Below are 26,579 nucleotides of genomic sequence, written 5' to 3' on the forward strand. Positions count from 1 at the left end.
GCACAATCCAGCATGTTATTAAAGGTATGTAAAGTTTCCACTTGGTACTTTTCCCAACCTTTATAGCTAATATATATACAAGTGTGGATCTACATTGAATAAAATGGTAAAATTTTACCTGTCATTACAAGTTAGTCTGATTACAATTAACATTAAAGTCACAATGAAGTCAATTTACTGACAAAACTGTTCATGGAATATTTTAGTTAGCATAATTTACTGGCATTAGTGTGAAATAAGGGTGCATTTTCAAAGTGATCTTGAGTACTGGGCTGAGCACAGGCATCATACTGATGTTACCTAGCAACAAGGTATTGTATGTGTCTAAGACCACAGCTTAATTCTGAAGTGAAGATGGAAAATAACAGGCCTTTTCCAAGGCTGTTTTCACTTGTATTTCACTGTAATGTACACCACTGCTCATGCATTAAGTAATATGGATGGACCACCATCCATATTGTATTGACTGATGATTGGTGTCAAATTGTTTTAAAGCGAGCAAGCACAGGATTCTTGAATTTAGGGGTTATTTTGTTCCTGTAAACATTAGGAAATATTATTGAGCATACGAATGGCAGAAACTATCAACAGGGAAAAACTGAAATTCCCAGAAAGAGCAGTACCTCTTCTGCAGGTGTTACAAGCTTTCCAAGTCATTGACCAGAAGGAGCAGTGCAAAAACACTGCCACCCACTGGCAAAATATTTTATATAGCATCATTTCTGCATTCTGTATGTTCTGCTATGTTGGTTTAGGGTGAGGGCTATCACGGAGAAATACAGTAATCTAGAGGTTTGAAGAGCCTGGTTCTGTTACATAACAGGAAGCCAAACCTTGCATCAGTTGAAAAAAAAAAAAGGCAAAGTCAGGCCTGTATGACTAAGGGTTGGTGTTACATAAGCACAGAACACAAAGTACTAAAAGACTCTGCTCATATTCACTCCAAACTGTCACTATTAAGGGAGCTAATTTTGCTCTTTAGAGGATTTTAAAATTGATTACTCAATCAGTTAATTAGGCAACTGACGTGAAAAGGGGATGGAGAATTGTCACTCACAATCCAGCACAGGCAGAAAGCTCTTCGTCTTCTTTTGTTGGTCGTTCCGACTGCTTCTAAATACTGAAGCTTCACAGAATATGTCAACAATTTACATATTTTGGTCATGAATCTCTATAATAACCTTCACTTGTTTCAAAACATTTTGTACACAAAGGGATTGGCAATGATTCAGAAAGAGCTCAGATACAGTTTTATAGCATAAATATTTATAACACATCACAATCCTAAAATACTTTTCAGATCTGCAGGAAGAGAGCTGCAAGTAGTGAAAGTAGGATGATCATCTCTTATTCATCACTTGGGGAAGGTGAATGTAATATCATCATCTTTTCCACAGAGGGAGCCACAGTCTATAATAAAGAACCACCGGGGTTGGTCTGATTTGTGTCCCTTTGATCATCAGCCCTAATAATAGGCTTTAAGCAGTTGATTAATCCCTTATTAGTCAAAAAAAGAAGTAGAAGAAAAAGAAAAAAGATTAATTTTTTCATGATTTTTCTTGCATATAAAAACGTTGGTATACTCTGAAGAAATTTTTACCCTCTATTAAAAACTGGAAAAGGTTTCAAACCTTGTTTTTGAGCCAGGGGGTTTGCATTTACTTAAACCTTAAAAATGATTATCAAAAAATAAAAGGAAAATTAATAAACTTATACTAACAAAGAATAATTTAAAATCCTTCTGCCCGACCTTAGTTAGGCTTTCTTCCACAGTGTGTCTTTTGTCCTGTCTCTCTAACCTCTTTCCCAATGGCAGATGCCACTCCCTGAGCCTGGTTCTGCCAGACGTTTCTTCCTATTAAAAGTACGTTTTTCCTTCTCACTGTCGCCAAAGTGCTTGCTCATAGGTGGTCGTGTAATTGTTGGTATTTTCTCTCTATTATTGTAGAGTGTTTACCTTACAATATAAAGAGACTTTAGGCAACTGTACAACTATTTATCCATAGAACAGATGTTAATATTTTTCCCTATATTTGCAAACAATATAATATAATATTAATACGGATAAATTCATTAAGCTTAGGTTTATCAAAGCAGAGTTTATCCACTGAGCTATGGTGGCACCCCCATCCACAAAGTTGGGCCATGGTGGGCCAGCAGGCCGTGACCCACTTCTTTTGTGCTCCCAGTAGAGCCTTTGTTTGTAGGACCCCAACCCCATCTTTAACCCCATCCCCCTCATTACTACATACACACATATTACAGTATCTGTGAAGGACTCAGCGAGTCCATTAAAAACCTTTAACTTGTAAACACATGACCCTAAACCTAATCCCTGTGCGCTTAATCCTTTATTTATCAACTTACCCTGAATTTATCTCTTAAAGCAGTTAATAAGCAGTTTCCCATCATGTATTTCTCCATTTTCTTCCTTATGATTTGTGTTAGTTTATATTTAGTGGGCGCTTTTGGAAGACATCAAACTGCTGGGTGGACGGAGGTCGCAGCACCTATTTATAACTACTAATTAATATAGCCTAATGCTAAATTTGTGTAAATTTGACAACAATTAAATTAGCTATATCTTGATACACTGTGTACAGACATTTCATTTCACAGACAGCTGTTAGCTCATTATGCTAATTAGCTTCTCTAGAAACATCTGAGAGGCTGCGTGCATTTTTCAAAGAACCAAAAACAAGTTATAAACTTACTCATTCCCCAAAATGTATCATATGTATCTTATGGTGTAAATAATTACATTTTTTTCAAATAAACGAATTCATAACAAAACGTAATATGATAACCTTACTGGTCACTTTGATTTGGTATTACATTTTGAACCTAGACTGTAAATGTGCGCGTCATCAAATATCGTGATAACTTCGTGTTGCAGACTATTTTTGCCAGAAATACCCCTGAACATCCTCTGACACTGTAATCCAGCTACACCTGTAGTCAAACATACCCACAAACTGTGGCAAGATGGGTTTATGTAGGTAATAGTCAAGATTCTTTTTTAACCTTTTCTTTGTTTTTATTTACCTTTTGTTCATTTACATAAATCCATGTTTACCAGCCTATTTATTTGGACCAAGCGATCAAGTTGAAAGATTCTTTTTTTAAAAATCGTGAAAGCTTAAGTTTAAATTAATCAATGTAAAAAAAGGTTGTATTTTTTTTTTTGTTGTTGTTGTTGTTTTTAAGTGCCCGCTTATGTGTGTAGGTTTTAGGCTCCTGCACTACTAAAGGCAGCACAGTGTTTTCATTTTATCCCTTCACGTGTTCATTTACTGGATGTCACAGATGTGTGTGTGAAGCACCAAAATATGGCGCTATCATTTTCACCCAATCGGCTGCTCGTTTGTAACAGGTTTCAGCTGGCGTCACGGCCGTGGCGGGAACGCGCATTAGGAAAGGAAGGAGGTTGAGAGGCATCGTGATCGCGCTTATCATGTTTGGCTGCTAAGTTCCTCCGGTGTGGAGGCCGATCATTATGGGGGATCCAGGACCCCGAGACGGGATGGACCCTGACCGACCGACAGCTGCGAAGAATTCACTGAGGCGGTTCATACCGGGATAAAAATATTTTGTTGTGAGCAATCATAAACAAGCAGTCAGTGAGCTGCAGAGGAGGCGGTGTTTGCTGGGATTCAATCAGAGCCACCGTTGCGGCTGGTAGGTTAACGAGGAGAGGGGGACGTGAGGAAATTGGGAAGGCAGCACTTTTTAAACACCACGGGATCCGAAGAGCGACGATAATGGATGAATTGTTGATTAGAAGCCGGCCCGGTCAGCCCAACACAGTCGGAGCAGGGTGGGTTTATCCGGTGTGAAATCAGTCGGCTGTAATCTGTTGGCCTCTCCTCCGCCGGGCGGCGATGTCCGCGTTCTGCCTAGACCTGCAGACGTCTGCCGTGGTTTCAGCACCACTGGAGCTGGACAGCGACTGCATGGAGTCCCGGGGTAGCCCCACCGCTCAGGAGCCCGGCGGCTTTCAGGGTCATCCGCTGCGGCACGCCGGTTCCGGAGGCCTCGGGATGGCCTTGGAGGAGGAACTGGCCATGCTTACCGGGGAGCGGGGAGGTGAGGAGCAGCTGTCAGACCCAGACACGCCTGCGGTGGGGCATAACGCAGACTTGCTGACGCTCTTTCGCCAAAAGGAAAAAGACTTGGTTTTAGCTGCTAAACTCGGCAAAGCGTTGCTGGAGAGAAACCAAGACTTGACCAAGCAATATGAGAAAATGCACAAAGATCTCAACGAGAAATTGGAGGTAATCTAAAGAAAGTACGCCTGACAAGTTTTAATTCAAGTATCGTTTTGGTTTGTGTCAAGTTTAGGCCTTGTTTGGAAACAAACTCAGCAACAAATGCTGCCTGCAGACTTGCAAGTTATGTGCTCCAAGCCTAGTTATAGTATACAGTGTAGATAGGCATGCTGCTCAGTCCAGTCTATGGCTAGAGTGACCAGCACAGCATTCACTATAAACTCATCATGTTTACAACGAAGGCTTCACAGCTGATCTTTAGTTCTTGTTGTTTTCCAAATGTTTCGAACAACCAGGCACATGGGCCGAGAAAAAACAAATCACATGAAAAAACACAGGGACTAATCCTGGCCTAGTGTATCTGCTGTACATCTGTTCATCCCTTTGATCCATATTTATCCTCAGAGAAGCTGAGCCCTAACATCTCCTTATTATTGATGTTGTTTCATTTTTTTTTGGCAGTGCTTGATGTTGTTTTGTTTTGAGTCTATGTGATACCTCTTTTTTGTGATTGCTTGATCCTAGGACCATAACAGCTGGCAGCTGCTGGTGGTGCAATGCACATCTGTCCACTGCTAACTGCAGAAAAAAGAAGCATCTTATTATCTGAACTGTCACTCCAATAGCTAGGGTCATATCTGTTCAGTGGATTCAACTGGTGTTTCCAGTCTCAACTTTTTTTTTGTTTGCTTTTTAACCACCAATACTCTAATGTGTTTGCCCAAGACAGATTTACTTTCTCAGTCCATAGAACCACCAGTATTTGTCATTGTCAAACCCCCAATAGTCTTTTTTGGTACTTGTGTTTAAAGTTAAGGGTTTTAAACATGATGACCTCTTCTTCTTGTCAACATAATGCAGCACCTGGAGCAAGAGAAGCATGAGCTGCGACGGCGTCTGGAAAGCCGGGAGGGGGAATGGGAAGGCCGGGTGGCCGAGCTGGAGACGGATGTCCAGCAGCTGCAGGGCGAGCTGGAGCGACAGCAAGTCCAGCTGAAAGAAGCTGACAGGGACAAGACCAAGGCCATCAGCGAGCTCTCAGAACAGAACCACAGACTGCTGGAGCAACTCAGTAGGGTGAGGAATGCTTCAGCCTGTGTGCTTGTGTGCATGTTTGTGCTTCAAATGTGTTGCTTCAGGCTCTCTGGGCCACCCTCAAGGAAGATTTAGTCTGGGCTTTGACTCATCAAATCACATGGTCTTAAAGCCGCTGTAAATGCCCTTCCACCCCACCTAGAAACACGACTCACAGAAATGCCAGTATGTGCATCTGTGTATCTGAATAAGTGTTTCTCTCTGGCCTGGCTTCAGGGCCAGTGAGGCCACAACTCAGTTTGCCTGGCTGGTATGACATAAGGTGCTCAGCCAAGTGAGGATTCATCACCCCTCAGGGTGGATCTATCTTTATTCAGCCCATCTCTCTCTGACTTCACCTGAATTATGCTAACTCATCAATATAAAAGTGTAGCTTCCAGGTCTTAAGCGGAATAATTTAGAACGATTGGACTGCACACTTATGCAATAGCACTCTGCATATTGACAGGTAATTTGAGTGCAGTTATTATGACTGGCACAGTAGAAAAGGTCTCATAGCAGATCTCCTGACAGACACATTACAGTAGATGAGCACGCAGATGTATAATATAGCAGCGATCGGGGTCACCATGAAAGCTTCAGGCTCTATCCTTGTTGGATATACTGGAAACACATTAGGGTAAACTGAGTCTGACAGCAGGTGGAGACTGACAGAAGTGAGAATGCTAATGTTTGTAGCCAGAGCTGATTAAGCCTTCCTAAGGAGCTCAGTACAACACCTCAATCTGTTCAATCAACATCAAAACAAGCAGCCTCTATTCAGACCGAGTGCACACTTAATTGCTCTATTAGAGTGTCCTTTTATTCACACTGTTCACCTCTGTGATAATTGCACCGCCACTTAATAAACAACGGTTTAATATTATTTATGTTCTGCTTGGTGGTTAAAGGTCATCGTATTTAATAACTGATGTCATAGGAATGCTGTGCTTTCACAGACCAGAATGCTGCTTGTGTTTGTGGCTAGATTTGGTGGCTTGTGGTGTGCCCTGTTCCTTTGCACATGAAATTTGATTGCCCCCTCCCAGAATTGAATTGTCATATCAGTGTAACCGTTGGTGGAGATCATGGGGGGACGGTGGAGGCCAGATCCCCCTTTCTTTGTGTCGTCTACCTTAATGCATTATCTTAAGTATGATATTTAGCAATGTAACAATATGCCCTGAAGTCCTTTTGTGCTAATTATAGCCGATGAACAACTATATATTCTACATGTTGAAAAAATCGACTCCCCCTCATATGCCTAACAGTGGTTTGGTCCACTTTCTGTCTCCTTTATAACTTCTTTGCTTTTTAAAAGTGACCTTTAAACAAAGGACCTGTGAAGCATCATTCGTTTCATAGATCCAGTACCTCGCTGTTGAATCAGTGTCGCTGCCATCACTTCTTACAGGCCAGCTGTGTGTTAGAGTTCATGTTTATGGAGGCTGGAAATCTGTCAAGTGGTAGGGTTTTATATTTATTTCAGACAGAATTTTATGATTTTTTTTTTTTTACTCTTGAAACGCCCCTGATCCTGCTCGTCTCGCACATGAGAGAAACATACAGCACCTGTCAGGCTAGTGTTACAAAATGAAGGCTGTAAACAGAGGCATCATTGTACTGACTGGTGTCATGTAGATTTACAGTGGGTGCTGAAGCTACAATTAAAGGTGCCCCAAGGCCCCTGTACAGAACAACTGACAGGCCTGTACAGGTGCTTCGATAATGCCGTCACTACTGCCTCTGATGACGCTCAGGATTGTGCTTGTTTCCCCTCCTGGGAGAAGATATGATCTGCTCCCAGGCACATGGGAAAGGCCCAGTGCAGTTGATTTTTAACCCACAGTTTTCCCCCTCATCTTCATCAGGTTAAATCGGCTTCCTGAGCTGTTTTGCTCCAACACCATGATCGCATTGCAATCAAAGGGCGATGCTGGACAAGTCAGTTACTGTGGATTGCAGCAAAAGTAGGCACTTAGAATAATTAAACTGGATTTAATTTCACTGAAATCCTGGCATGGGAAACTTTGAAGATATTCCCAGAAGTGGTCTGTGTTATGTTTTGAGGAGGACAGCAGATCTTGTGGTCTCAGGGAAATTCACGAGAACAAATTGACTGCATCGATCCAGATCTCATGATTCAGGGTGCTGGGCAGACAGAGGAAGACCTACTGGTTAGTAAAAATAATGAGGTCAGCCACAGTGCTCCCACCATCTCACTTTCTTCTTTCTTCTTTGCGTCTTTCTTCTTTTTCTTTCTCTTTCTGTCTGGGCTCATTACTAAGCAATGGCCTGTGACTAAGTAATATTAGCTGTTTACATGTCTGGATGAATGGAGGGAATGTAAGGCTACCCCGAGGAAACTGTGCAGTAGTAAAGCCACAGAAGGCCTTTCATTTTCATCTGACCTGTTTCTTGTAATGGTTAAATTTGCTAGTGAAACAGATTCATAATAAAAGTAGATCTATATGTTGTCCTATTAACCCTGTTAAATAAGTTGGCTAAGTGATAACTAGCTTGTCACTGTTGCGTAAGCCATGCCTCCTAAAAATCACAATGAAGCACGTCTACTAATTGTTTTCAATCACGTTGCTGATTACTAAAAAAAAAAAAAATTTGGGATGCTGTGCAATCATCATTCATTTTTAATTGAAGACATGCCAGATGTTGCAACTGAGAAATTAGATTATATTTCAAAATTTTTCACTTCATTCTGACATAACGTTTGAAAATAGTTGGGACAGTGACACATTTCACTGTGTTGCATCACTTGTTTTACTAAGGTACAGTTGGAAAACTGAAAAGTTGGATTTTGGAAACAAATGCAAAAGTCTAGCGTGCAGGTGGGCGGGCACAGCTCACAAACTATTATTTTTGTTTAGTTTTCATTGTGGAGCCATGTGATTGGATGATGTGCACAATGGTTAATGTGTGGATGGCAGATGTCTCTCTAAACCCTGTGTATAATAAACAGCACTTATGGTGTCTTTGCAAACATGCAAGCCACCTGTGACATCGAGCACAGTAACTAATGGACTCTTCTACTGGAATTGATGGTGGGATTTGATCACTGTGCTGGTGACAAGCAAGACAGTTCCTTAATAGGCCTAAATGGGCCTGCGTGTTTTTGGTTTTTTGTAGTGCTTTAAATTGCATTTGTGAGCTGTTACTTTACTTATTGCACTATTTGTTATGATGAGACAGAGTTTTTCCTCAGAAATATACTGTGCAGTATTGTGGTCACTTAATGTCAAAGAGAAAGTTACATGTTACAGCAGGGCTGGTCATCCAGTTCTAAAGGTCTAATAACACACACAGGTTCAGTACATACTTCTTATAAGGAAGCACAGTATGTCTCTTGACTATCAGTAAGCTGCAAACTGTCCTTGTGACTTATCATAGAGCTGAAATTTCCAGTACCATCAGTAGATAGTCAGGTCATAGTATTCCCAAAGCCTCCACCCAAACAGTGAGATCTCACCAAATACCCCCCCCCCCCCCCTCCCGAACAAACAAACAAACAAAAAACAAAAAAATAAAAATCCAAGATATAATATTTTCCTAGTCGTCAATGCACTAAATGCGTTATGTTATCAAAATGTCTGAGTTTCTATATTTGATAAGCTATATTTGAACTGGCCATTCTTGTTTAGATTTTACATAGCCTTGCACCTTTTCTTGCAAAAGTGTTATACATCACTGCACAAACAAGTGGACCAGACACAACGCCACGGAAAATCCAGCCTTGTCTCTAATTTAATCACAGAGATCAAAATCAGACCTGTTTGCCAATAAAGCATATATATATGGATTTACAAAATGTAGAAGCAACAAAAAAAGTAATAGAGAAATCATTAGCATTAATTATATTTGCAGGTTTATTTTAGCTTTTATTTCTCTGGTGAATCACATTAAGGTCAATTTGTGAATTGATCTCAGCTTTTTTAGAGTTATTTTCTTTAAATGCTAAATATTTCATGATTTATGCTTTTATTTATACATTTGCCCATTAAAAAGTCTGTTTATGTAAAATGGCCAGCTTTTCAGAGGAAGTAAAACCTACAGGCAAATACAAGAAAACAGTGTTGTGCTCTTTTAACAACACAGGGATCAGCTCTTAACAGGCTCTTTTCATTTGGCTCCAGTGAGATGACCTTGACAACCCAGGGCACTTCATAGGAAGTGATGTAAGTCATGGGGTAAGATACGGTCCTGAAGGGATTAGCTATAATCCAAGCTAATAGCCTTGCTATATGCATTAAGTCAGGAACCAAAACAACTTCAATCCATACTCTACTTAATTAATAACAGCAGCAGGTAACGCTGGTATTTGAGCAAAGAAGATCATAAAAATAGTCCCCTCCTTCATGGTTTTCTTCTGTCTGGCCACTATATTTGTGTGTATGTGTTTTGAATGAGTCCAGATCTGACTATTAATGCTATATGTTATTTCAGTGCACTCAGAGAAAATAGGCTGTCATTGATTCAGGAGGTGTGTGCTTGTTTCCGTGGGTCTGGAGTGTCAGGGCAACCAATCTCATCGGGCTTAATCTGATCAGAGCGAACAAGCAGGAAAAGGGACCTTTCTGTAATTACATTACCACACAGGCTGGGAGAAAGCAGAGGGTGCCCTGACTCTGTCAAAAAAAAGTGTCACGCTTTATGTTTGGGGTCACTTCTACTTCCCTCAACGTTCAGAGTTCACTTATGAAACATGGACTCACCCATGAATGTTGTGTTTGATTCATTTGAGGCTGTACAGGAGGAGTCAGTGCAATTTTTTTCCTCATCACTTGCTTAAATTTACCTGTCAGGTTAGTTCAAACCTTACATTTATAAACTCCAGCCAGTGCTGCTCATCTGTCCATTCGTTTGCTGACACCATATGGAGCAGTTGCTGGAGCACCTATAAGATCTGCTGTCGCACTCACGTATTGTCACGTGGGATTTGTTATGCAACTGTTTAAGACGGAGGGTTCCTCCTTCCATGCAAGGAACGGCGCTCTGAGAAAGAGAATGCGGAAAATACCACAAGTACTGAGACCCCAAGTCGCAGCTCCGCCAATCCCACTTCTCTGCGGTTGCTATGACAACCAGAGTGACATGCAAATTGAAACCCTCTGTGTTGTTACCATGGGAATGTGCTCTACAGAATGGTACAAGGATACAGATAGTTTGATGCCAGCTTGTGTCACCCAAGACCCTTGATGCACCTGAATCGGGTCCTGCACAGAAAGCCCCAAACAGAATCAGCAGCAGTGACTCTCCTCCTCTTCCTCCTGCCACCTTTGGAAAAGCGAATGTCACGTATTTACCGGAAGTGATGTCCAGAGTAAAGAGGCTTTACAGTAACACGTCTCTCTGTTCAGCCCTACTTTGGTGCCCTGGATTCAGTCGCAGCAGTCTGATTTCTTTTCCCCCCAGTTTGTCCTGTCATGTTGATAATACTTGATCTGGAATCTGAGGAGTTTATGCACAGATTAAGTGACTGTTTGGAACTTCACGGTCGATTCTGCGGTTTGCCCAAAACGATTTCAATCTGTCAGCTTGTTGGGCCAGTGGGTCAGATGTCACATTGGCCTGCTTGTCACACTGGCTCCTGCTACCTGCCCCTGTTTTCCACTCAAAGGCAACGGCACTATGTAGTGTTCATCCAGATAAGTACATCTGGGCTTTTTGACTGAACTAAACTGATCAGACTGTCAAGTATTTGTATGTTTTCCTTTTTCCCAGCAAGTTTTTTGGAATGACATATCCCATACCTGCATTTACATTGTTTGAAAAAGGTGTCCTTTTGTGTTATTTCAGAAAACATGACTGTAGTTTGTCAACAGGTTTACAAAGAGTCAACTACATTGACTACCCAACCAACAAACACTTGTTGAACAAAATGTTAAAAGGACAATTATTACAGTCTAATTAATGACAAACTATGACAAAAAATTCTCTAGTTGAAAGAACGTGTAGATTAGAGGTATCACACATAAAGAAACACACACACACCTGAGCAGCCCTGAAATATGAATGAAACCACTCAGTTCAGGAAAGAGAAACAAGTGTTACGAGGGGGAAAAACTCCATGGAAATCACATTTAGCCGACAAAACATCCATGAATCTTTGGTGTTTGGGATATAACTTGGAGTTTTTTATCCCTCTGCTTTCCCAAGTTATATACATCCACCGTTGGTTCTTGTAAAAAGTAAAAAGAAGGTTTCCCACACCATATTTTTTTGATTCATAAAAGCTCATTCGGCTCCTTTATTACAGCATGGCACACAAAGCATGCTTGTTTTCAATTCTGTGTTCAAGTACCAGGTGCAAAGCTGACACATGAATAATTAGACCTATAAAAACTAAAGTTATTGCTCAGCCATCACTTAGTCATCACTGCTCTGCCAAGTAGTTCATGCGATTGGTTCAGTTTATCTACTTGTTGGTAGGATTACTCAAAAAGTTAAGAGATGGTGCTTGTTCAGCTTAGAAGTGATTAAACCTTTAGAGTTAGTCGGGACCTGAATCATGTTTGCAAATATATCACAAACTTATCTGGATCCAGAGATTATTCTAGACCATCAGTACCACAATGTTTTCTGAAGGAAAGCTTAACTTTCACTTTTCAACTTATTTTTACTTTTTGCCCTTCTGATGTAAACATTATTGACTTGTTCTAAAAGAATAACATATAGCAACCCCCATTTTCATTATTTAATCCAGGTCATATGCATGCAGGGAAGGATTTGATTGTCCATGAGGCGCTAAGTTCTGTAAATCAGGATTTTTTTTTAGCGCTGTGTGCTTTTGGAATTCATGATGGATTGAAGTGGATGATAAACTGATTTATTTAAAGGTAAATAGGCCTTTGCAGGTAAGCAGTAGAAACATGAGTAGTCATGGTGCTTACACTGTGTTGTTAGGTGTTGTTCAGAGTGGAGCCTCAGAAATGGTCATAATGGCAGCCTGTCCTTAGAGACTTTCCCAAAGAACACTGACACCACAAACAGTGCTGCTTTACAAACAGAAGTGAACTAAAATGGCCTGATGCATGTACAGCCCAGCTGTTGAGCCCTTTCATCTCTCTGTGAGCGCCTCAAAAAGCTGCAGCAGCGTGTAGTGCCATCTAGAGGCTTTTATTGATATCGATGCAATAAGTCATCCTCACTTTCATTCAACACTCGGTGATTAAAAGACAACAAAAATAAGGAAATATAAACTGACTTCCTGCTTCTAGTTTTTCTTTTGTTAGTCCATTTACTCAATTTTCAGTATCTCCTGAGAGAGATAAAGTATGCTTTTTAGGATTTTGCTGTTGCCATGGCAGTGATGATAATGCAAAATGTAGCTTCCTGAGTGCAGCTTTATGCTAATGATGCACAGCCTGGCTCTGTGTGGTCTGATCCCACCTGTCCAATAAGCTCTAGTGATGCACTAAGGCTGCTGCTGCTGCTTCACTGGATTGCACAAATAGCGAGCAGATCATTTCTGTTGTTTGAGGCTTTTAGCAAGGGCCATGACTTGTGGGTGAATTTGTGCTTTTAGAGAACCAGCTATTAAATGCACCATTTACCAAAACAGACTGGGGAGGGCTGATTTACAGCACGTCAGTGTCACTAACACAGTGTGAGTGCAATCTGAACAGCAATGTGTTTGAGTGTCTGCATGTGTTAGCCTCCAATGAGTCACCATGGGGGAGAAAAGACAAAAGAGTTGCAGTGCCAGTATTCTAATTTAAGTTATCAAGTTCTGCAACACGTTAACATTGATTTTTAATGCCAGTATTACCACGAACAACGCTTACATGAGCAACATTTTACAGTGCTAAATTGTATTCTTTCAAACTAAAAGCAGGCCTCTTTTAAGCTCAGTTTCTGTCCTTCCCTTTCTGTCTTTGTCCAGGCTGCAGAGGTGGAGAGGCAGCTGTCCACTCAGGTCCATTCATTACGGGATGACTTCAGGGAGAAGAGTGTGTCCACACGCCAGCACATGACACGACTAGAGACTCTACAGGCTGAGGTCAGCCTTGTGTGCATCCCGTCTACTGTATACATAACTTCATAACAAGTACAGTTGATTGAACATGCACAAAGTGAGAAAACTCCCCCTAAAGCTGACTAGAACTTCTAACAGGAACATTTATCTTAGGTACTTAAGAGTTAAAAAATCATGGTGCCTATAGTAGAAGCAATTTAAGTCATTTCTAAGAACTGTAGGGTGTCGTCAGAACTCAAGGGAAGTTAAAGCAAGACTGTACAATTTTTTGAATAAGCTGGTCTGTTCAGATACTTCATTTTGTCCACAACCATGTAGTACACTGTTTTTGACAGGCCCAAGTCAAGTAAGGCAAGTTATACACTTACCAGAAATGTTGGATTTTGCATTTACATTTAAAACGCGTTATGCCAGTCACCACTTATCTAAAAAAAAATTTATACTGAAGATGGCGCTTTAATACGCACCAGCGCCAAACTGTGCCACATGCATGTCACATTAACATCAGTGGTTGATTTAAAAAGGAAAGAAAATCCGCATGGCTAGGCTAAGATTGCTAATCTAGACAGCTAAACTAAAATAGCTAATCTAGCTAAAATAGCTAAATAGCTAGTGTGGACATTGCCCTTGGATGCTGATGATATTCTGCTGGCTGGAAACTATCGCAAACATACACGCAGCTATTTAAATATTTCATATTTTCACTATTTCTTTACTTACAGTGCACTGCATGAAGTCATTCTTGTCAGAGATACACTCACAGGGCACTTCATTAGGTACAACTTGCTAGTTCCCTTTTGATTCAGAGCTGCTTCAATTCTTTGTGGCACAGATTCAAAATGATGCTGGGACCATTCCTCAGAGAATTTGGTCCATATTGACATCATAGCGTCACACAGTTGCAGCAGGTTTCTCAACTGCACATTCATAATGAAAATCCTGTTCCACTGCAATCCCAATTTACTCTATTGGATTGTGATTTGGTGACAGCAAAGGTCATTTAAGTACAGCCAACCAATTTGAGATCATTTGAGTTTTGTGACATACTCTGACCTTTAATGGATGGACGTGGTCAGGAACAATACTCAAGCTTTGGCATATAATTAATACTCCATGTGTAATAGGAGTAATTCATAAAAGGGGCTAAAATGTGCCAAGAAAATATCCCCACACCATTAAACCACCAATACCAGCCTGACCTGCTGATTCATGACAGGATGGATCCATACCTTCATGTTATTGTGTGGATGCTTTAAGCATCCACACTATTGAGTTCCTCTTGGGACTTCCGTACACATTTTGGCACTTAACTACTTCCACAATTTTCAGTCGATTTTCACCGTTCAAATTTTAAACTATTCTGCTATTTCTGCTAATGTGTGCTATGTCTTTTGGTATTTTTCACTATTATACTTTTTAAAATATTAAGCTTAATTTGTCCCATTGAAATGAATGGGAAACTTCTGCAATTCTGCTAAAATTTGCTTGTTTTCGAAACTTAACTACTTCCTCATATTTTCACGTAGAACAAGCATTCAAACTTTAAAATGTTCTCAAATTATTGGGCTATTCAGGTATAAATCAGCTTTTTCAAATCTTTTACCGTTTTACTTTTATGCCTCTTAAAGTTTTCAGTTGCAAAATTGTGATTTTTCACAAAATACATGCGTTGTTATGGTTGCTATGCACTTGGCTTCCAGTGTGCCACTGAAGGTTTTGCAGTCTTCTCTTCATGTCCGAACAACTTCTTGCTACTTGCTCAATTTTCACTCAACTTCCACAAATTATACATCAAAACGTAGGTATTTTTGCTGGCTTTCCGAAAATGTCACTATCATTGTTGTGGGATTTATAGAATTTTGGCAAATCTCCTCAGACCAACACAAAGTCGCAAAACTCTCCATAGAAAGTCAATGGAGAGCTTGTTCAAAATCACCGCTTGATTTCTGTAATGAGAGGCATATTCCAATCGTCATATCTCCTTAACGAAGCAAAGTTAAGACATAAGGCTTGTCCCAGTATATCTTCAGACACTCCTGACGCTCACAATTCAAGAATTTTTTTCTCACCTATTGCCGTTCTGAAATGAGTTAGACTTGTTTGAGAGTAGGAAATTTGTCCTTCGCTCAGATTTCTTCAGATTTCAAACTCTGGAAATGAACCACTTTTTTCTCTCGTCATATCTTTTTAATGGATTTCCACAGAGACCTGAAAATTTCCATGATTGTTCACCAAAGCCTGCTGTCTCTTACGGTGAAAGAATGATATCGATACTCCAAATAGATTTAGAGTTAGAAAGCGTTGTTTGAGGGCAAGTCAAGGCAGTTTTTGCTTTGCTCTACTCAGTTATGGTGCATTAGAAGTCAAATATCTTTAATAATTCATATTTTAATGATAAATTGTCAACACTTTAAGATTCCCCCATCTCTTCTGAACAAAACGGTGTAAGAATGACCGTTCTAGCCCCTACGGTTAGGAAATTATGGTCATTTGTTTGAGGGGAGTCGTCATTACGAGAAATAGACTGCAAAAATCCTGTGTCTCTTTGTGCTGCGTGCACCTGTTTTGGCGGGAAAAAGTGCACAGGCTCTCTGATTGGTGGATTCAAATTGAGCAGCTCCCAGGCTGCTTGACTGAGCATGAAACTTGCTTCTCTCTCCCTGTGTGTGTGTGTGTGTGTGTGTGTGTGTGTGTGTGTGTGTGTGTGTGTGTGTGTGTGTGTGTGTGTGTGTGTGTGTGTGACAGAGAGAGAGAGAAAGCCTTTTTATGGGATGATCTCATTGTAAGATTCAAATTCAATATATTTAGACTGGTTGACTGAATTGGATCTTGTGTGTGAGAGAGAGAGAGAGAAAGAGAGAGAGAGAGAGAGAGAGAGAGAGAGAGACCCTCTTTAGGGCAGCATCTCATTGTTGGAAAAAATATAATATATTCAGACTGGTTGACTGGCATAGACCCTCTGTGTGTGTCTCTCTCTCTGTGCATTTGTGTATACATATTTGATTTTGTGTGTATCTGTTGGCTGTTCCTTCTTGTTTTTTAAATTTATTTTTATTTCTTTATTTTTTTTTCACAGGTGAATAACAGTTAGTTTTGAGGGAACTTAACCATGTTCCGTTTTTTTTTCAGCTTGTCATCTTACATTTTCCAGTATTTTCACTTAAGTTATTACTATTCTGTTCAATCATAGTATTTGTTCTAAATCATTGTTATTATGCTATATTGTAGTATTTCTGCTAAATCATACTATTTCTACTATATTATATTTTTCTTTCTAAATATAGCATTTCTGCTATATAATTGTATTTCTGCTATGTTATAATATTTGTGCTAAACCAGAGTATTTGTGCTGAAACATGGTATTTCTGCCAAATTATAGTATTTCTGTCAAATTATAGTATTTGTGCTGAAACATAGTATTGATTTAAAATTACAATATTCATAGTTCAACACAGTGTCTCTGGTAAATCACAGTATTTCTGCTCTGTTGTACTATTTTTCTAAATCATAGTGTTTCTGTAATGCTTAAGTATTTTTGGCTAAATACATTCTTTCTGTTATCTTATATTATTTCTCCTAAATTCTTGTATTTTTGAGAAGTTATCATGTTTCTGGTAAGTTACAATATTTCTGCTAAGTTCTGGTATGCTATTGTATTTCTGCCAAGTATTATGTTTCCTCTAAGATATTGCAGTTCTGCTAAGTTATTCCATTTTAGCAAAGTTCCTTTGCTTCTGCAAAGTTTTTACAATTTCTGCAACTTTTCAGCCTTTTCAGCTAGTTTTTGCATACAGCTTCAGCTTTAAAGCATCCACACTGCATTTTCGCAGGAAATGCTAATTTTTCTAGTTTACTCTAAATTCCAACCCTACCATCTGAACGTTGCAGCAGAAATCAGGACTCATCAGACAACACTTTTCCAGTCTTGTCCAATTTTGGTGAGCCAGTGTGAATTGTAGCCTCACTTTCCTATTTTTAGTTAACAAAAGAGATACCTGGTGTGGTCTTCTGTTGCTGTAACTCATCTGCTTCAAGGTTTGACAAGCTGTAAGTCAGCGATGCCCTCATCCTTCCCTTAGCCTCAGCCTAAAGCAGCTTTCCACTGACATGGGATATCAGCAAGAAATTGCTCATTTATTGGGATTTTCCCAGTAGGGTTTTTGAAATATTTAGACCATGTAGACCAGGGAGTGTATATAAGAAAACAGCCTCTAAAGTGAAACCACTGCATGTCTCACCTGAGGCTTTACCTAGGGCTTTGTTATGAGTTACAGCACAGTCTATGGTCCATCTTTTATTTAGTTAGTATAGCGAGTTCAAACATTTAAGTGGGAGACTCGAGATGCATCATTAGTTTTAATTGTAATCGATCGCGAGGTAGGTAAGTATAAATGTTGCTGTTTATCTGACATCCGGTCCCCTCACTTTGCTTGCCTAATGATGATGACTTTAAAGAGTCAGTATGCCATTATCTTGCAATTACCACCTGTAGCCACAGTGTCCACTTGTTCAATAAAAGTCACAGTCATGCTTTAAAGTCTCCACTAATGATAAAAAGAAAAAGAAAAGTCTTTCTTCCCTTAATAAATTATTTTTTTCTCAGGGGATGATCATCACTTTGAACTCGAGGCACTTGTGTGATTTCTTTCCTTTCTTCTTTATCTTTTTCGCCTTTCTCACCATTTCCCATTCCCCTCACCCTCCTTCCTTCTTGGTTGGAGCAGCAAGGGCTAGAAGTGAGTGGTTCCCCTGCACCGTCTCTCAGCCTGACTGCATGCTGCATGTGACACACTGTAAAACAGCAGGAACAGCGAAGGCGCTGATATTTGTTTTGATTTTTGCAATTGCCTGTCATGTGTCTTGATGATGGGGCAAAGTGCTGACTCTTTTCACCTTTATAGTATGTAATATGTTATGTGTGCAGCATTTTTGCCGATCCCTGTTTCCGAGGCCAAGCTTGGATACTTTTTTTTTGTTTTTATCAGAGCATGAGCTGTGTTGTGATGTCAGTTGTGCCATATCTGAATGGATATGTCCTCTACGTCAGTGCTGTAAGAGTTCAGGTTGTTCCGCAGCTTCTCTTCAAAGCCAGGGAGAAAACACCCAGACTGCAGAGCTTGTGCTATAATTGGGAGAAAAGGCTCCTGCTCTATATTTAGAGATACTGCAATGTCTGGGTGCTCCCCCTATTCCAATGCTTTGCCTTTATATGACATGTTCTTGATGACTAATGGCTTTTTGGCCTGTTAGGGTGAAAGCAGAGACTACCCAAAATATCCAGAACCTGATCACGTAGATGCACATGTGCCAGTAAAAACAACTGTTCTGCATGAAAGCTCCCTGTGCTGCGAAGTAGGTTATCAGATGTAGGTCAGAAGCAGGAGGGATAAAAAATGAGCAGAGCTGATGTTTGTTTAATGGGCAAAGCTGCTCAGGCAGCTGCAAGGGAAGACAATTCATGAAGTCTATCTTGTGTCTTCAATATAAGGCCATTACACAGGCACGGTAAGCAGTACACTGCTAGGAAACTTTGTGTAGATGCTAAAGCATCACCAAAACATTCCTGAAGACGAGGGTGGCGACCAATGCAGACACCCATGCTAGGCAACGAACATTCTTTAGGCCAGTGGGAGTGCTTTTAATCTTGTGTAAGAGCCCAGCTTCCCTCACAGGCAGGGAAAAAACAATATGCAGCCTTTAATCAGGTCCATAGCTGCCCATTTGTTTGCGATCGACCAGGAAATCTGAGCAATCCTTGGATTCTAAATGTAACGCCTGCTTCCCACAGCGCAGGGTCTAACTGTCACTGTTTGAAATGCTAGATTAAGATGCTGTCAGAACGGAAGATGGAGTCGGAGCACCGAGTGCACGCCATGCTCGAGGAGAACGAGTTGCTGCAGAATACTGTGGATGAGCTCCGGGAGAGGACGCTGGTGCTGGAGAAGCAGTGTCACGAGAAGGACCTCCAGGTACGGACACATAAATGAAGGGAATAATTGCTACCTTAGTAGATAGTGTACATTATTCCTATTATCATTATTACAAATGATTAGAGTGGTTTTAGATTATTTTACTTTCCCTTATTTTCATTCATATCTAGCTATTACAGTAGTGGTATTGTATATACACTATTACATCAGTGTATAAACAAGTAATCCCTGTGAGTTTTTATGTGCATAGCCAACCCGAAAAAAGTTACTTAAAAGAAGGAGAAAGGGAGGTAAAACTTGTTTCAGACAGTGGAGGCGCTGATGAACTCCACTAAGGTTCAGTATTGCATAAATAACAATGATTTTGAACTATCTATCATCCAGAGCTACTCTAATATAGCCCAAGTATAAACATATAGAGTTGGAAATGAGATGAATGCCACTGTTAAGTCTTAGTTAACTCCTTTCTCGTGTCCAGTTGCGGCAGAGCCAGCTGGAGCTGCTGGAGGTTCAGGTGTCCCACAGGCAGCTGGCCGCTAGGTTGGAGGAGCTGACGGAGGAGCACAGCCTCCAAACTCTTACCCCCCATCCTTCCAGCCTGCTGTGTGAGATAGAGCAAAGTATGGAGCAGGAGGAGCAGGAGCAGGAGAGGGAGCAGGTAGCGATGTTTATGACTGCCTGATCGTATCCACAGTCAGTTTGTTTAAACTCGCTGTGAGCATCAGGAGTGTTGGTGACTAATAATCTAAACTATCTTGTCTTGTTGATCAATCAGCTACGTCTTCAGCTATGGGAGGCCTACTGTGAAGTTCGCTCACTTTGCTCTCATCTGCGGGGAAACGATGTCACGGATTCAGCGCTGTCCACTGACTCCTCCATGGACGAGTCCTCTGAGACTTCCTCAGCCAAGGATGTGCCTACTGGGAGCCTCCACACCAGCTTGCTAGAGCTACGGAGGCTCACTCAGAATCTGCTGGATGGCAATGAGTCTACGGTAATGAGCAACACGCTGGCAGTCAGCATTGTTGCTGTTAGACTAATATTAGGTGTTACCTGAAAAAGTGAGATAATGACTAATTTTGGACTACTAGTAATTTTTGGCGATTGAATTATTTCAAAAGAAGAACTATTTATGTAGTACTGTACACAGCAATACAGCAGCTTATTTTCTGTGTGACAAAAGTCTTGAGCCACTGCTTGTTCTCATCAATAGTTCTCCAGGCTTTTCAGAGGAATACTTCTTTTGTTTGCTAAGCCACCTAACACTGACCTGTGAATCATTCAAGCATAAGAAAGGTACACAAGGAAGGAACAACAGACAAAGAAATCCATTTTAAATTTTATCTTTAGGCCCTTTGGTGCTAGCAGTCTGTCACAGAAACATTTGTTATAACTATTAGATGAAACTTGGCACTTGGTGTGCAGTGTGTCCTAAAAAAATCTGAGGAAACTGGATAAGTGGAAGTGGTGGGCCTAAGCCAGCTGTGTCCAACTCCAGGCCTCAAGGGCCGGTGTCCTGCAGGTTTTAGATAGCACCCTGGGTCAACACACCTGAATCAAATGATTAGTTCATTACCAGGAGAACTTCAAAACATGTTGAGGAGGTAATTTAGCCATTTAAATCAGCTGTGTTGGATCAAGGACACATCTAAAACCTGCAGGACACCGGGCCTTGAGGCCTGGAGTTGGACACCCCTGGCCTAAGCTATCTGCAGAAGTTGGGCAGTATCCCAGAGTCACATCCTTCAGAAACAGGAAAGACCTGACACAGGACCTGAGAAGCCCCATCAGAAATGGTCTCAGTTGAAGGGTAGCTGTCAGGAAGCCATACTTAGGGACGGGAAACAGTCTTATGGAGTCATGAATCTAAATTTGAAGTATTTGGTTCAAATTATCATCAGTATGTATGGAGGAGGCCAGGAGACAGGTACACTGAATGTCTACAGACTTTCCCACTACTCTGTTTTTATTTTAAACAGGCAATGCTCACCTCACTTTGTCTTTACAATATGTAATGCATATTTTTAGCATTAAAGAAATCATCGTCACTTTACACATGAGTTCCTTTCTCATAAAGCCGATACTGTCCACGGTAAGTCTTTGTTGTAACGTGTGTGCTTTGTGTGCAAAGGGCTCACGGCGTAGTGATGAGGAGGCTCTGGAGGAGCAGGTGAGGAAACTGGGAGAAGAGTTGCGGGAAGTCAGAGAGCTGTATGAGACGGAGCAGGACAAAACACGCGGCAATGAAGAGGAGCTGCTGCAGCTGCACAACCAGGTAAAACAACCATGTGTGTGCATCATGTATGTGCATGTCAGTCAGAGATTTAGATAATAAATGTAGCTGAAGTCAAGATCCTTTCCTGTCTTTCTGGGGTAATAACGCTGCATTAAGGAGTTTCTCATGTCTAACACTGTGATGACGTATTGCAGCAGATGTAGTCCTCACCCTGTCGCGCATCAGTTTGAATTTGATGCATGCTTTTTCTAATGTGGGACATTGCTTCAACCTTGTTCAACCTTCTCTCTGCCAGGACAGCTCACGCTCTCCTGTGGGTTTAAAATGCCGTCTTGCATGATTTAAATGACACAAGCTGCTCACGCACTCCATCCTCTGCCGAACTAGGTCAAACAAATATCTCGCCCATGAGCACCATGTTGTCTAACTTTGCCATTAAACCGTGCACCCTGAATACATGGCCTCAATCTCACAGGGATGTTTCATTCGCATTCACTCTGCATGATCCACAGGTGGCGCTGCTCTCTGTAGAGATGCGCTCTCTCCGAGAAGAGAACGAGCGAATGAGGACAATGGCTGATGTTCGAGAACCCAGCGAGCAGCTCCAGAGTGCGATCAGAGACCGAGACGATGCCATAGCTAAGTAAGACTGCGCGATTTCACAACTAGCTTAGTCCTTTATCACTACTTCAACAGGTGTATGCACGGGTTTAGTAAGTTCATTTTGCTGTTGAAAAGATTACAAGTTTTATCTTTTTACTGTATTTACATTAAATTTATGCCTCAGTTCATCAAACAGTGCGACAGCGCTTGAATTTTTTTCAAGTTATAATATAATGAAATATTTTCAGCCATCATTTCAGATCTTAATCATATGTTTGATAACTGAATTATCAAGTCTGTTAATCCCTAACCCTAAACCTTATTATTCTAGAGTCTAGATAGATGGAAAAAACAGTTCTAGAGCAGCTGTCCCCAACCCCCGGGCCACAGATCGGTACCGGTCCGTGAGTCGTTTGGTACCGGGCCGCGAGAGTTGAGGCTCAGGTGTGAAATTTATGGTTTTCAGGGTTTTTAATCTTCTTTTTTTTTAATCGTTAACTCAGTTTTCCTGGGTCTTTTCCATGTATTATAAATAAATCTTCTTTCTTTTTTTTTTATACCTACTGGTGCCGTGTTTTTGTTTTTTTTCCCACGACACCTTAAAGGCAGGTCTGTGAAAATATTGTTGGACATAAACCGGCCCGTGGCGCAAAAAATGTTGGGGACCGCTGTTCTAGACCATAATGTCATGATCTAGAACTGTGACATACATGCTGACAAAGTGCTCTTATCCATCTAAAATCTGCTGCTTGTGCAAGTACAAATTGATACAGCATATATTCAACATAACTGTGAGGTTTGCTGCAAGAAGTCAACTTATTCTGTCACTGAGTAATGACTGATTTGTGTGGCAAAGTGCCAGAGCTGACTTTGTGCATGGCCTTCATTCATATTGTTGTGTGTGTGTGTCTGTGTGTGTGTCTTGCAGGAAGAAAGCAGTAGAAATGGAGCTGGCCAAATGTAAAATAGACATCATGTCTCTGAACAGCCAGCTGTTGGACGCCATCCAGCAGAAGCTCAATTTGTCGCAGCAGCTGGAGGCTTGGCAGGTGGGTCAAAGGCTATATTCAGCATTTTTTTTTTTTTTTTGGAACAGCTCATTTTAAAAACATAAGTTACGTAAATGCCAACGCAATAAAAGATGAAGTGCGACTAAATTAGGTTTGGACAACTTTAAATACACTTATACATGAATAAAATGCATCTAGCTGCTAGAACAGTTTGTCCTTCCCCCCTGTTTTCGCTGTAGCTTGTGTCAGTCTGTTACCTTAAAGCCACTCACAGCATCTGTGTATTCAAACTGAGCTACTCACTTTACTGCGGAGGGAGAGTGTCAGTTTCTCGTCTGTGATGGACAAAAGTAAAGGAACATTACAGTGCTGTGTAAAAGTCTTGAGCCAATATTTATTTATTTTTTGCTTCTAAGGAGCCAGAATTTCTGGTAATTTTTTAAAGTGGTCTCAAGGAAAAGTTCTCCAGGATTTCTGAGTCTTTTAAAGGTTTTAACACTCAGCCATGAAACAGTCAAGCATAAAAAAAAGCACCTTACTCAAGGGAGGAACCAGTGATATCTTCAAATAACAGACAACCTGGTGAAGACTGAATTTTAAATGTTATCTTTAGGAACTTTGCAACTTGCAGTCTGTTGCAACCCTCCTTTAAACTTCAGGCTATCAGAAAGTCATGTCCTTAAGATATCAGAAAAACATCCAGCAAAGACCTGACACAGAACCTGAGGGATCCGGCATCTGGCCCTTCAGTTGAGTCATCTACTGTTTGATGAAGTGTTGTATGGGTGGAGGGTGGCTGTCAAGAAACCATTCTTACAGAAGGGAAACAGGGAGAAAAGACTCTGGTAAATTACACAAGAACTGGACTGAAAATAAGTGGCAACAGGTCTTATTGAGTGATGAATCCAAATTTGAAATTTTTGGTCCAATTCATTATCAATAGACAACTTAAAGAAATTGGAAGATTTAGATTTTGTGTGACATTTTGAACAGTTCAAGTTGTGTTGAAGAATAAAGTCAGTGATAACAAATATTGACTTTCAAGATTGTGTTTCAATAAATTTCTACCCCCACCCACAAGGGGTGACTCAACACTTTTACACAGTACTGTATTAGACTTTTTGCTTGAACATATTGTGTGTGTGTGTGTGTGTGTGTGTGTGTGTGTGTGTGTGTGTGTGTGTGTGTGTGTGTGTGTTCCCTCCCCATCCCCTTTATCTGTAACAAGCTGCTCTTTCCTCTCTCTCCTCCCTACCCACAGTTTGCCTCCTCAGGGCTCTTTACTGTTTGGCTCTTGTGGTTTCTGATCTAGTGGCCTTTCTCAGCTTCTGTACCACCCCTTCTCCCCTGTGGTACCCACCCCCCCTCCTGCCTTAGAGGTGAGCCCGGGCAGTGCCATCTCGCCGTTTTACCTCGCACCAACTAAACCAGCCACCGCTGAGCCATTCCATGCCAAGAGAAATGCCCATTTCAGCTCTTTTTTTCCCTCCCCATCTGAAACCATTAGCCAGCACAGAGAACCATCTAAACCCACCACCTCCTCTCTTACCACCTGTTTGTGTCCTCTCTGCTTTCACTTGCATATGCCGGTCCACTGGTCAGCTTACCTGTTGAGAGAACACCCCTTTCAGAAGTGCAGATCACTTCATCAATTCACATATTTGAATTGTGTATGGTTATATTTATGCTACTGTATGTCGGTGACATTAGCAGATAAATTATATTATGGTTGTTGTTTTTTCCAGGTACCGAGTGTAAGTCTCAGTCTGACATCACAATTGGTTCCCACTTTATTAAACAGCTTGTTACTGCCCTCTGGTGGCTTTATACCTCAACAACAACAACAACAACCAAGAATGAATCTGGCATCAGATTCAAAGTGTTTGGTGCAGTTCAGAACAGTGGACTCTTACACAATGTGCCAAAATTATGCTTGTTTTATTCTTTTTTTTTTTCAATCCTTTACTTTGTTTAGTGAATTACTGAATAATTTTAAACTCCCATGCCTCTCAAAAATGATTTAAATAATGTATTCTGAGGGGAAACTATAATAATGCAATAGAATAATCCTTTAATTGTCCCACAAGGGGAACTTTGGTTGTATCAGCAGCAAAACAAAAAACACACATATACAAAAAAGAACAGGACACAGAACAGAAACATCTACCACAGGTGAAAGGTAATGGTGGTGTTTCTATAATTACTATCCAACAGGTAACTTGTTCAGTGGGTCCAATGTTTCCAGAAGTGCTTGTAACATCTCACCGCACGCCCTCTCCGCATGACCTTTCCTTCTTGTCATTCACTCATTTACCTTTCTGCTTTTAGGATGATATGCACAGAGTGATTGACCAGCAGCTGATGGACAAGCACCAGGACGAGTGGCGCGCAGCCCCTACATCTCTGTCGGGGTCGTCCGTAACCCACAGGGGTCAGTCCTCAAGAAGAGCTCAGCGTATCTCCGACCGGGACAAGAGACTTTTCTCTTTTTTCAAAAAGAACTGAACCCTATCATGCTGGCCCTGAGCACAGCCGACAGACGCAGACGGACGAGGTGCAGGACAAGGAGGGTAGTGACATCACAATACAGGGGGTAAAAACACAGCCAAAGACAGGCAGTGGCACATGCACACTGAGGTTTTTTTTATTTTATTTGGGGGGTGGGGGTGGGGGGTGTCATTTTGCACTTTATCTGTCCCATTATTATTCCCCTAGTGATTAATTGGTGACTGCTGACAGTGAGTGAAATGTTGAGAACTTCCCCAGAGGCTTTGGCTTAAGGCCCCTCAAATAGAAAGCTATTGATCTTACAGAGCATGAACAGGGTCATCAAATGTACCTCCAGAAGGGGAGGTTTCCTTGTAGTGCCTAAAACTATCTCTACTACCCCACTGCCAACTCTGTAGAGAAAGAAGACTATTTATTAACTCTTACTGTATGCATCCCAGTTAGCAGGCCAAGGAGTCTGGGGAAAGACGGGCAGATACGTGGGACCAAGCAGGATCACGAAGAAAAGATGAGGATAGTTGGAGAAAGCTATAAGTCTATAATACTATAAGACATGACAGAATATGATTGCTATCCTCTAGGTACAGAGCAACAATGCTCCAGTCAGCCCATGTGATCTCTCAGGTTTATTCATTTGTTCAGGGGAACATGAGGCTTGATGTATCAGGAATATAGAGTGTTGTTTACTTGGCTTAAGTGAGTGGGGGGGGGGGGAGCCCCATCATTTATAGCCCCACATCCAAACACTCAGAGTAAGAAAAGATATCTCTACAGGGGTATCACAAATATATACATACACTATTAAAGCTGCACTAAGCAATATTTTTATAGAAACAAATAGCTTAACGTTTGTTTGCTTTTTCTCATTAAATCCACCAAGACATCACTATCTTTGTTCCATTATTTTGATTCCAACTTTTTTGGCCCTGAAATTTATTTGGCACAAAGAAACGTATTTTT

The 26,579-nt window shown here is 41.0% G+C and overlaps 1 protein-coding gene across 3 annotated transcripts; it reads left to right on the forward strand.

Moving 5' to 3' along the window:
- The first annotated feature begins 3,451 nt into the window (after positions 1 to 3,451).
- On the forward strand, positions 3,452 to 26,348 carry bicdl1 (BICD family like cargo adaptor 1). 3 transcript variants are annotated; one of them, XR_014914003.1, is made up of 11 exons: positions 3,452 to 4,274; positions 5,130 to 5,345; positions 13,240 to 13,356; positions 19,155 to 19,301; positions 19,741 to 19,920; positions 20,038 to 20,256; positions 21,394 to 21,537; positions 22,011 to 22,141; positions 23,030 to 23,150; positions 24,373 to 24,490; positions 25,440 to 25,577. XR_014914003.1 is itself a non-coding variant. In XM_085424854.1 (11 exons), the coding sequence occupies exons 1-11, from the start codon at positions 3,882 to 3,884 to the stop codon at positions 25,614 to 25,616; spliced, it is 1,899 nt and encodes a 632-aa protein (XP_085280980.1). In that variant the 5' UTR covers positions 3,452 to 3,881; the 3' UTR covers positions 25,617 to 26,348. The 3 variants fall into 3 exon arrangements, 2 of the variants coding, with proteins under 2 accessions (XP_085280980.1, XP_085280979.1); XM_085424854.1 differs by having other exon boundaries at positions 24,437 to 24,490; positions 25,440 to 26,348; XM_085424853.1 differs by lacking the exon at positions 24,373 to 24,490 and having other exon boundaries at positions 25,440 to 26,348.
- The last annotated feature ends 231 nt before the right edge of the window (positions 26,349 to 26,579 follow it).

Source organism: Rhamphochromis longiceps, linkage group LG12 (genome assembly GCF_057381845.1).
Source record: "Rhamphochromis longiceps isolate RC_006_pf linkage group LG12, R_longiceps_female_GT1.1, whole genome shotgun sequence".
Lineage (NCBI taxonomy): Eukaryota > Metazoa > Chordata > Actinopteri > Cichliformes > Cichlidae > Rhamphochromis > Rhamphochromis longiceps.

Coding starts and splice junctions, on each gene's coding strand:
- bicdl1 (XM_085424854.1), top strand. CDS start 3,882: ATGTCCGCGTTCTGCCTAGACCTGCAGACGTCTGCCGTGGTTTCAGCA. Junction 5,346..13,239: donor TGCTGGAGCAACTCAGTAGG/GTGAGGAATGCT, acceptor GTCTTTGTCCAG/GCTGCAGAGGTGGAGAGGCA. Junction 22,142..23,029: donor CGAGACGATGCCATAGCTAA/GTAAGACTGCGC, acceptor TGTGTCTTGCAG/GAAGAAAGCAGTAGAAATGG.